General features: G+C 50.5%; 1 protein-coding gene across 1 annotated transcript in view; it reads right to left on the reverse strand.

The window, feature by feature from the left end:
* Positions 1-10,699, reverse strand: part of TSPAN4 (tetraspanin 4) — a 766,988-nt gene extending 756,289 nt beyond the window's left edge. The window contains exon 1 of the mRNA XM_086957743.1: positions 10,250-10,699. Within this exon, the coding sequence (XP_086813869.1) occupies positions 10,250-10,576 (327 nt within the window). The 5' untranslated portion in view covers positions 10,577-10,699. The remainder of the gene's footprint in view (positions 1-10,249) is intronic.
* Between the last annotated feature and the right edge of the window lie 1,245 nt (positions 10,700-11,944).

Genomic DNA, 11,944 nt, shown 5'->3' on the forward strand with positions numbered 1-11,944 from the left:
GCCTCTAATCCCTGGATCACATCTAACCTCGGGTGGGATCAGGGGCGATCTCTGTACAGACATGCCATATGCAAGCGCTGCTGTGGTGCAGGAAACACTGCCACAGTAATGGCCTCTAATCCCTGGATCACATCTAACCTCGGGTGGGATCAGGGGCGATCTCTGTACAGACATGCCATATGCAAGCACTGCTGTGGTGCAGGAAACACTGCCACAGTAATGGCCTCTAATCCCTGGATCACATCTAACCTCGGGTGGGATCAGGGGCGATCTCTGTACAGACATGCCATATGCAAGCGCTGCTGTGGTGCAGGAAACACTGCCACAGTAATGGCCTCTAATCCCTGGATCACATCTAACCTCGGGTGGGATCAGGGGCGATCTCTGTACAGACATGCCATATGCAAGCACTGCTGTGGTGCAGGAAACACTGCCACAGTAATGGCCTCTAATCCCTGGATCACATCTAACCTCGGGTGGGATCAGGGGCGATCTCTGTACAGACATGCCATATGCAAGCGCTGCTGTGGTGCAGGAAACACTGCCACAGTAATGGCCTCTAATCCCTGGATCGTATCTAACCTCGGGTGGGATCAGGGGCGATCTCTGTACAGACATGCCATATGCAAGCAATGCTGTGGTGCAGGAAACACTGCCACAGTAATGGCCTCTAATCCCTGGATCACATCTAACCTCGGGTGGGATCAGGGGCGATCTCTGTACAGACATGCCATATGCAAGCACTGCTGTGGTGCAGGAAACACTGCCACAGTAATGGCCTCTAATCCCTGGATCACATCTAACCTCGGGTGGGATCAGGGGCGATCTCTGTACAGACATGCCATATGCAAGCACTGCTGTGGTGCAGGAAACACTGCCACAGTAATGGCCTCTAATCCCTGGATCACATCTAACCTCGGGTGGGATCAGGGGCGATCTCTGTACAGACATGCCATATGCAAGCGCTGCTGTGGTGCAGGAAACACTGCCACAGTAATGGCCTCTAATCCCTGGATCACATCTAACCTCGGGTGGGATCAGGGGCGATCTCTGTACAGACATGCCATATGCAAGCACTGCTGTGGTGCAGGAAACACTGCCACAGTAATGGCCTCTAATCCCTGGATCACATCTAACCTCGGGTGGGATCAGGGGCGATCTCTGTACAGACATGCCATATGCAAGCGCTGCTGTGGTGCAGGAAACACTGCCACAGTTATGGCCTCTAATCCCTGGATCACATCTAACCTCGGGTGGGATCAGGGGCGATCTCTGTACAGACGTGCCATATGCAAGCACTGCTGTGGTGCAGGAAACACTGCCAGAGTAATGGCCTCTAATCCCTGGATCACATCTAACCTCGGGGGGATCAGGGGCGATCTCTGTACAGACATGCCATATGCAAGCACTGCTGTGGTGCAGGAAAAACTGCCAGAGTAATGGCCTCTAATCCCTGGATCACATCTAACCTCGGGTGGGATCAGGGGCGATCTCTGTACAGACATGCCATATGCAAGCACTGCTGTGGTGCAGGAAACACTGCCAGAGTAATGGCCTCTAATCCCTGGATCACATCTAACCTCGGGGGGATCAGGGGCGATCTCTGTACAGACATGCCATATGCAAGCACTGCTGTGGTGCAGGAAAAACTGCCAGAGTAATGGCCTCTAATCCCTGGATCACATCTAACCTCGGGTGGGATCAGGGGCGATCTCTGTACAGACATGCCATATGCAAGCACTGCTGTGGTGCAGGAAACACTGCCACAGTAATGGTCTCTAATCCCTGGATCACATCTAACCGCAGGGGGGGAGCAGGGGCGATCTCTCTACTAGAACTTACAGACATGACATATCCAAGCATTGCTGTGGTGCAGGAAACACTGCCACAGTAATGGCCTCTAATCCCTGGATCACATCTAACCTCGGGTGGGATCAGGGGCGATCTCTGTACAGACATGCCATATGCAAGCACTGCTGTGGTGCAGGAAACACTGCCACAGTAATGGCCTCTAATCCCTGGATCACATCTAACCTCGGGTGGGATCAGGGGCGATCTCTGTACAGACATGCCATATGCAAGCACTGCTGTGGTGCAGGAAACACTGCCACAGTAATGGCCTCTAATACCTGGATCACATCTAACCTCGGGTGGGATCAGGGGCGATCTCTGTACAGACATGCCATATGCAAGCGCTGCTGTGGTGCAGGAAACACTGCCACAGTAATGGCCTCTAATCCCTGGATCACATCTAACCTCGGGTGGGATCAGGGGCGATCTCTGTACAGACATGCCATATGCAAGCGCTGCTGTGGTGCAGGAAACACTGCCACAGTAATGGCCTCTAATCCCTGGATCACATCTAACCTCGGGTGGGATCAGGGGCGATCTCTGTACAGACATGCCATATGCAAGCGCTGCTGTGGTGCAGGAAACACTACCACAGTAATGGCCTCTAATCCCTGGATCACATCTAACCTCGGGTGGGATCAGGGGCGATCTCTGTACAGACATGCCATATGCAAGCGCTGCTGTGGTGCAGGAAACACTGCCACAGTAATGGCCTCTAATCCCTGGATCACATCTAACCTCGGGTGCGATCAGGGGCGATCTCTGTACAGACATGCCATATGCAAGCACTGCTGTGGTGCAGGAAACACTGCCACAGTAATGGCCTCTAATCCCTGGATCACATCTAACCTCGGGTGGGATCAGGGGCGATCTCTGTACAGACATGCCATATGCAAGCACTGCTGTGGTGCATGAAACACTGCCACAGTAATGGCCTCTAATACCTGGATCACATCTAACCTCGGGTGGGATCAGGGGCGATCTCTGTACAGACATGCCATATGCAAGCACTGCTGTGGTGCAGGAAAAACTGCCACAGTAATGGTCTCTAATCCCTGGATCACATCTAACCTCGGGTGGGATCAGGGGCGATCTCTGTACAGACATGCCATATGCAAGCACTGCTGTGGTGCAGGAAACACTGCCACAGTAATGGCCTCTAATCCCTGGATCACATCTAACCTCGGGTGGGATCAGGGGCGATCTCTGTACAGACATGCCATATGCAAGCACTGCTGTGGTGCAGGAAACACTGCCACAGTAATGGCCTCAAATCCCTGGATCACATCTAACCTCGGGTGGGATCAGGGGCGATCTCTGTACAGACATGCCATATGCAAGCGCTGCTGTGGTGCAGGAAACACTGCCACAGTAATGGCCTCTAATCCCTGGATCACATCTAACCTCGGGTGGGATCAGGGGCGATCTCTGTACAGACATGCCATATGCAAGCGCTGCTGTGGTGCAGGAAACACTGCCACAGTAATGGCCTCTAATCCCTGGATCACATCTAACCTCGGGTGGGATCAGGGGCGATCTCTGTACAGACATGCCATATGCAAGCGCTGCTGTGGTGCAGGAAACACTGCCACAGTAATGGCCTCTAATCCCTGGATCACATCTAACCTCGGGTGGGATCAGGGGCGATCTCTGTACAGACATGCCATATGCAAGCACTGCTGTGGTGCAGGAAATACTGCCACAGTAATGGCCTCTAATCCCTGGATCACATCTAACCTCGGGTGGGATCAGGGGCGATCTCTGTACAGACATGCCATATGCAAGCACTGCTGTGGTGCAGGAAACACTGCCACAGTAATGGCCTCCAATCCCTGGATCACATCCAACCTCAGATGGGATCAGGGGCGATCTCTGTACAGACATGCCATATGCAAGCACTGCTGTGGTGCAGGAAACACTGCCACAGTAATGGCCTCTAATCCCTGGATCACATCTAACCTCGGGTGGGATCAGGGGCGATCTCTGTACAGACATGCCATATGCAAGCGCTGCTGTGGTTCAGGAAACACTGCCACAGTAATGGCCTCTAATCCCTGGATCACATCTAACCTCGGGTGGGAGAAGGGGCGATCTCTGTACAGACTTGCCATATGCAAGCGCTGCTGTGGTGCAGGAAACACTGCCACAGTAATGGCCTCTAATCCCTGGATCACATCTAACCTCGGGTGGGATCAGGGGCGATCTCTGTACAGACATGCCATATGCAAGCACTGCTGTGGTGCAGGAAACACTGCCACAGTTATGGCCTCTAATCCCTGGATCACATCTAACCTCGGGTGGGATCAGGGGCGATCTCTGTACAGACATGCCATATGCAAGCGCTGCTGTGGTGCAGGAAAGACTGCCACAGTTATGGCCTCTAATCCCTGGATCACATCTAACCTCGGGTGGGAGAAGGGGCGATCTCTGTACAGACTTGCCATATGCAAGCGCTGCTGTGGTGCAGGAAACACTGCCACAGTAATGGTCTCTAATCCCTGGATCACATCTAACCGCAGGGGGGGATCAGGGGCGATCTCTGTACAGACATGCCATATGCAAGCGCTGCTGTGGTGCAGGAAACACTGCCACAGTAATGGCCTCTAATCCCTGGATCACATCTAACCTCGGGTGGGATCAGGGGCGATCTCTGTACAGACATGCCATATGCAAGCGCTGCTGTAGTGCAGGAAACACTGCCACAGTAATGGCCTCTAATCCCTGGATCACATCTAACCTCGGGTGGGATCAGGGGCGATCTCTGTACAGACATGCCATATGCAAGCACTGCTGTGGTGCAGGAAACACTGCCACAGTAATGGCCTCTAATCCCTGGATCACATCTAACCTCGGGTGGGAGAAGGGGCGATCTCTGTACAGACTTGCCATATGCAAGCGCTGCTGTGGTGCAGGAAACACTGCCACAGTAATGGCCTCTAATCCCTGGATCACATCTAACCTCGGGTGGGATCAGGGGCGATACCTGTACAGACATGCCATATGCAAGCACTGCTGTGGTGCAGGAAACACTGCCACAGTTATGGCCTCTAATCCCTGGATCACATCTAACCTCGGGTGGGATCAGGGGCGATCTCTGTACAGACATGCCATATGCAAGCACTGCTGTGGTGCAGGAAACACTGCCACAGTTATGGCCTCTAATCCCTGGATCACATCTAACCTCGGGTGGGAGAAGGGGCGATCTCTGTACAGACATGCCATATGCAAGCACTGCTGTGGTGCAGGAAACACTGCCACAGTTATGGCCTCTAATCCCTGGATCACATCTAACCTCGGGTGGGATCAGGGGCGATCTCTGTACAGACTTGCCATATGCAAGCGCTGCTGTGGTGCAGGAAACACTGCCACAGTAATGGTCTCTAATCCCTGGATCACATCTAACCGCAGGGGGGGAGCAGGGGCGATCTCTCTACTAGAATTTACAGACATGCCATATCCAAGCATTGCTGTGGTGCAGGAACCGCTATGTTAAGGCTCTGATCCTGTCTGGTATCTAACATCTGCCAGGTGCAAGGGTGACCTCTCTGCCACTGGAATAGAACTCGCAGACTTGCTACATGCAAGCACTGCTGTGGTGCAGGAACCACTGGTATATCAATGCATTCTGACTCCTGTAGCAGATCTTACCTCTGCAGAGCTCAGGGGAGATCTCTGTACCACTGTACTGGGACCTGCAGACTTGCCATGTCCACGCACTGCTGTGGTGCAGGAAACACTGCCACAGTAATGGCCTCTAATCCCTGGATCACATCTAACTGCAGGGGGGAGCAGAGGCGATCTCTCTACTAGAACTTACAGACATGCCATATCCAAGCATTGCTGTGGTGCAGGAACCGGTATGTTAAGGCTCTGATCCTGTCTGACCTCTAACATCTGCCGGGTGCAAGGGTGATCTCTGTACCACTGTACTGGGACCTACAGACTTGCCATGTCCAAGCACTGCTGTGGTGCAGGAAACACTGCTCTATTAATGTTCTATGATCGCTGGATCAGGGCTGTCCTCTGCTGGGGGAAAGGACAAACCCTGCGTTAATGTTTGGAAGGTCCTAGCAGAAGAGCCACCGAGTTTCTTATCTGAACACGTGGACTCTACATACGTCCCTGACACATGATACTGTCAATCAATTCAATTCAATTCAATAATAACTTTATTTCGGCCAGTTTGAACATAAAAGCACAGATAAAATAGCACATATTTCATTAACTTTAAATAAATATATAAAAAAAGACAAGTACATACAATTATGGAAATTGGGTAAAAGCACAGCAAGCTATGGCCTAAAACAGTACAAAATACAGTACAATCTATGGTAGCCGCTGAATGGTGGGGAGTCACTGTAACGATCTGAAATAGGGAGTAATAATGATGATTATAAAGTGCTGTGCCAAACATACAGACAATTCACCAGGCAAGATTTCAAGAATCACATTTTTGTCGATCTTTGAACCACACAGGCAATGGAGAAGCCACGAGAGAAACTCGGAGGGTTTATGCACCTGCTGCAGAGACGAGCCTGTCAGTGGTTTGAAGCGCAGCTAGGCTCACTCATCCATACTCATGGTACTCTTTCTGCCTTGCCTTTAAGAGTGCGGAACCCGCTGCATTTTATTGTGTGATCTATTTCAATATCAAAAGAGATTATGGTGGGATAAGTGCCTGGGGTAGAGGTGATTCTAAAATGGAGTCTGCCTTCTGGTGCTGCAGAAACACTTAAGACACGACTATAGGCTCCAACACAAGCAGCAATGCAATCGCCTGGGTATTCAAGGTAAATATCTTTCTGTTCTATCGATTTATTTTTGAAAGAGGTCCATTGAACAGATGAAAACAAAAAAAAGTGATGGGTAGGTTGCTGAAAGTAATATTAGTCAGTGATAAATGACTCTGTACCTCAATCCAGTCAGTTTTCTTACAGGCTCTCTCTTTTATTGTGAATACAAGTTCGCACAGTTATTACTATCGCAAACACAGATTGCAGCAGTGCTCAAATGAAGCACATACCTTTGAGACCTACCAGGATTTGTGCTTATATTAATCCAATGATCTTCAATCTTTTTTATGCCGCATTCTCCTTGCATAAAATAATCTAACTATGCCTCCCCAAAATGCTAACTACTGCAAACAAGCTATATTTTCAATGGAGCAGGATGGTACCCCCTCACAAATAGAGACAAAACTGATATTCAACAGTGTTTTTCATAGCTTTTCGTTTTGGTGTCATCATAGCATCAGAGTAAATACATACAGTGTAAAATATAGCCATCAAGCAAAACATTTCAAGTAGGAATGTGAGTGCCGGAAATGTGCCCTTCAGGCACCCCAGATTTTCCCAACCTGTATATGAACCCATTTTGTTGGCATTGGGACTCTGTGTGCTCTACCAGTGTGCTTTTTCTTTTAACCATGGCAAATTGGCATACACATGATTGGCTCACTTAATATACTTGTAAGTTCCTAGTAGATGGTACTGCCTGTACCAAGGGCCAGTAAATGCAGTGCTACTAGTGGATTGCAGCACCCATTATTCCATAAAAACACTTAACAAGTCTCAGGCCTGTCTGCAGTGCAGTTTTAAAATGCCATTTTGTTTTGGCATAATACACCTTTTGCTAGGCCAAAACATTCAATTTTAATACTTATATGTCACCCATAACATAGGCCCTAAATGCTCACAGGCAAGGTGCGTAATATTTAACAAGTAAGCATTAAACGTTTAATGTTTTATGTGGTCTGGCAGTGAAAAAACTCCAAAGTCGCTTTTTACTGTAGAAAGACTAGGCTCCCATAAACTAACACTGGTTTACCTTATTACATTTGATAAGTGATTAATTCAGTTTGGGAGCAGCTAGAGAAATTCTTCTTCCACTAAATCTACTTGTTTTTTAAAATCATCTTTAGTGGTACTATTGGATAGTAAAGTATTATTTTGCAAATGTCACGTTTAGAAAGTTGGCATGTCCCCACCTACGGTTTCTGGGGTCTACCTGCGAGTGACCAGATGCCAGGTGTTGCACAGGTTGTGAGGCCACCTGGCAGCGCTAAACATATCTAGCATTCCCAACAACGCCCTTTAAAAATACACCTATATGTGATGGTCAAAATATATTGGCAGATCTTTCACCCTAAACTGTATCGAGTGTGAACAGTGTGAGTATTTTTCTGAATGAAGGTGATGAGGCACTCAGTGTTACGTGGAGGAGCCCTCAGTCCAGCATGCATACATAAGACATAAAAATGCCACATTACAGAGCGGCTCCTGGCCGTTCACTTTTCTTCTATTAGAATCACTGTATAGTTTTTGCGCATAAAGTTAGTTTGCTTTCTCCTGGAACAGATTGACCCTCCTAGCTAGAGTCTGAGACCCACTTGGCACCCCTTTCTGCCTCTACCTACATATCCCTTCCCAAAGCCTGCCCCCCCTCTCCCCCCCCGAGGCCACTGTAGGAAGCACTGTAATTACCCCTCTTCCCCCCTGAGTACAACCACCCCTCCCCCTGCCTGCTCTTAAGATTGCATGGGCGCAGTGAAGTTTAATACAGGGGAGTCTCACTTCACACTCCAAGTAAAGCTTTCAGTGGAACCCATAACCCTCTCAAATACAAAGAGACCACGAGCCTCCAGCCATAAAGCGCTGGGGGATTTAATGCGGTTTGCAATACTACGTGAATGCACCTATCATAGCAGAGAACGACTTAGCACAGCATAGCACAGCACAGCAAAAGCAAACAACTGCATTAGGAAGCAGACATGCATGCATGCCCCAGGCTTCTGATTCAGACTGTTAGCCCAGACAGGCCACCAGGGATGGCTTTAGCACTGTTGGCGCTTGGTGTGATAATGTTTTTTGTCGTCTCCTCATCCCCATGCCTCTTCCTCGGATTCCTTCATTAACACCCAGCAAAAGTGCCCCTCATCTCTCCATAGCTCCTCTCGAACATACATTTCATTTGTTTTAAAGAGCTGGTAAAGGCTGGCTTTACTAATCCAATCAGCTATCCACATAAAATACAGATCTGTTCTTTGCAGCAGGCATAGTAACCCTCTGTGCTACTTTATGGCGAGTCAAAACTGCCATTACACAAAGCTGTGATCTCTCTCTCTCTAGCATGAACATTAATCACAAGAGTTATCTTCACATTTTTATTGATGCCTGAAAGCTGGATGCACAAGGAACTCTGGGTCAGGTGTTTTTAAATAAAAGTTATTGCCTCCCCCACCCAAGGTTAGAGCCCCCCTTCCCGGTTAGCTTCCAGTGCCGGGTTCTAAAGGCAACCCCGCGTGCCACTGTCTAAGAGGACACCCGGGCACCACTTTCTACATGTGACCGCCCACGCCCCCAACAGGGTGCTGGGTGAACGACAGGGGGCTTAGAGAGGGAGAGCAGGTTCAATCACACCTCACCTTCTACACATTTGGAACTGGGGTTCTAAGAAGCAACGACTTCATGTTAAAAACAAAACCAAGTTTCACACAAACAATCAGCAATGGCTGAAACAACACTGAGTATGTAAACAGCCTCTAATCATCCCACGCGGGCCTATCAACCTTTCATCCTCCAGAGGCGAAGAAAGGATTGCTACTGATCCAGCGATGCTAAAAGATGCAGTTGTAGCTCTTGGAGACCCTCGAAGGCGTTCAAGTGTTTCATGACAATCAGAGTGATAGATCTGACCCTCTTGGACCTTTGTTGGACATCCCTGTGCGAGACTAATATTTGTTTATTTGGCGCACCTGCTCACATACAACAGTAGCTTCAACAACCCTAGACACATTCAATTGAGCAAAGAGACTTTCGTCTAAGGCGGACCTTTCAAAGTCACATATACTTCTGAGGGCAGGCACGCGCGAGAGGCAGCAGGGTATACAAATGGCATATTACTTTCTTCATAAACGCTTGCTTCTGATCAACATTTCTTATGCAACAAAGTGCAACAAACATATAATCATTGGATATAACAAACAAATACAACAAACTACGGCCTCGGTAAACACTCTGGAGTAGATTCACCAGACCCTTGCGCCACTTTTGCGTCATTTTTTCCATGTTAAAAATGACGCAAAAGTGGCGCAGGGGGCTTGTAAATCTGGCCCTCTGGCTGACCGACCTCAAGTTGCGTAGGGCCCGTGAGCAGCTCATGCAACCTTGGGTCCACCTGTGCATTCTGGTACCCCAACCCCTCCGTGTATTGTATTAATAATTAAGAAACGACTAAAGTCCATCTTTTCAGAAGCAAACACCTAGCCTATGTGAGCTGCTCACTTTTGGGGGCCCTCGAGGTCTGAGGAACAGTCTGACAGGGGCGCACAACCAGCTCAATACAAGAGGCGCGGCTGCAGCACACACGAGAAAAGCGCGGGAAAGTGACGTGTACTCACCCAGAAGAGCAGGTTGAAGGTGAACATGAGGTACTTGATGCACTGGAGGCAGTTGCGCGCCATGCTGCACCGCTTCAGCTCTAGGAGAAAGATAAAGGAGAGGTCCAGGTAAAACACCACGTACTTGTTGCCCTTGGGAGAGGTGTACTTGGCCTTGGTGGCCTTCGGGCCGGGGTTGGTGTGGAAGCCGAAGAAGGAGCTGCCGGTGGCGCCGTACATGCTACTGTAGCGCCGGAACGCCCCGCCCCCCTGTGGGAACGAGAAGTCTTTGCTGTCCAGGGACGGACTGCGGTGGTATGTGGACTCGTCTGTGCTGGAGCGGCGCATGGCGGCGGCAGTGGGGGCGACCCCGGCACTTCCCCTCACCCCTACTGCCCCTCTCTCAGCGTCCTGAGACCGAACATCCCCCAGTCAATCCGCACAGCTACTCTCAGGTCAGCGCAGTGGGTTAGTGCACCTGCAGCAGAAATCCGTGTGCAACCTAGAGTTCAACAGCCTTTCATCCTTCCGCGGTGGATAAAATGAACCCCACAGAGCGGGATGAGAGGAACATGTTGTCACAGCGCCTTGATGCGGGCTTCTCTGCAGCTACAAACGCAGCCTGTTATTGCTATCTATCCACCGCGTGCTGCTGCTTAAGGGGGTCAGCGGAGCCCCCGGTCCCAAGAGCCCGGCGGGGATGAGTGAAGGAGTAGCCGTGCCCCTCTGCAGGGTTCTTCTCCTCATTTTCCTCTCCTCCCCAGCAGGACGGGAGCACCTGCCACCTGCCCTCCCTGCGCGATGCCCTTGGCTTGGGTCCTCATTGTTGGGCACCCCGGATGCTCCCTGCTCCTACGGTCTCCTCTCCCCTGCATTCACAGGTCTCTCCTGTGGCACATGCATGCATCCGATGGGATGGAGAGCTGGTGCATGTCATTACTGCCTGCTCAGCACTCTCCCAGCTCGCGCTGCGCTCCCCTTCCCGCCCCCACATCCAATCACACGCGCCCTGCTGCAGCATCATCCCCTCCCCTCCGCTGCCGGACCCACGCACTCTGCTCGGCTTCTCCGGAGACAGGCAACTCTCGCCAGCCAAGCGCAGCCCATGTGGTACCCAGCGCCGCCGTGAAGGCAGGGGCTGGAGGGATGAAGGACACTGCAGTCCCGGCCTGCCCTTGCACCAGCATCCCTCCCCCTTCCACCGGAGGTTACCCTGGCGGGCGCGCCGTGCTCGCATCAGCACCCTGTCTGCAAGGGGACCCACTCGTGAGCACATAGGGACACCCTGTCTGCCTGCTCCCGCTGTGCACACGGACGGAGACACTTCTTTGCACCGTGGGGTGTGTACACTAATATATGCATTCTGCGCCTCGAAGCCTTTCACTGTACGCAGAAGTGACACATAGACATAGACGCAACTCTAAATGTTCTGGGTGCACCTGTGTGTTGCAAGCGTTTCACGGCACAGAAATGGAAACATGTATACATTTCGAGGGTCACATTTCCACCCCTGTACCACAACGTCTTGTAGTTTGTATATAGCGCGCTGCAGGCTTATGTTTCTATGTGTTGCTGATGAGTCCCAAGTGCCACAACATTTCTCACTGTGAACAGTAACACCCGTACTTGAATTTATTTCGTAGCCCATACCTTTCATTGCCTTTCAGTGTATACAGACACCGCCTCGCACGTGCAAGTCTCTGTGCTACATAGCCA

This window comes from Lissotriton vulgaris, chromosome 2_1 (genome assembly GCF_964263255.1).
Source record: "Lissotriton vulgaris chromosome 2_1, aLisVul1.2, whole genome shotgun sequence".
Lineage (NCBI taxonomy): Eukaryota > Metazoa > Chordata > Amphibia > Caudata > Salamandridae > Lissotriton > Lissotriton vulgaris.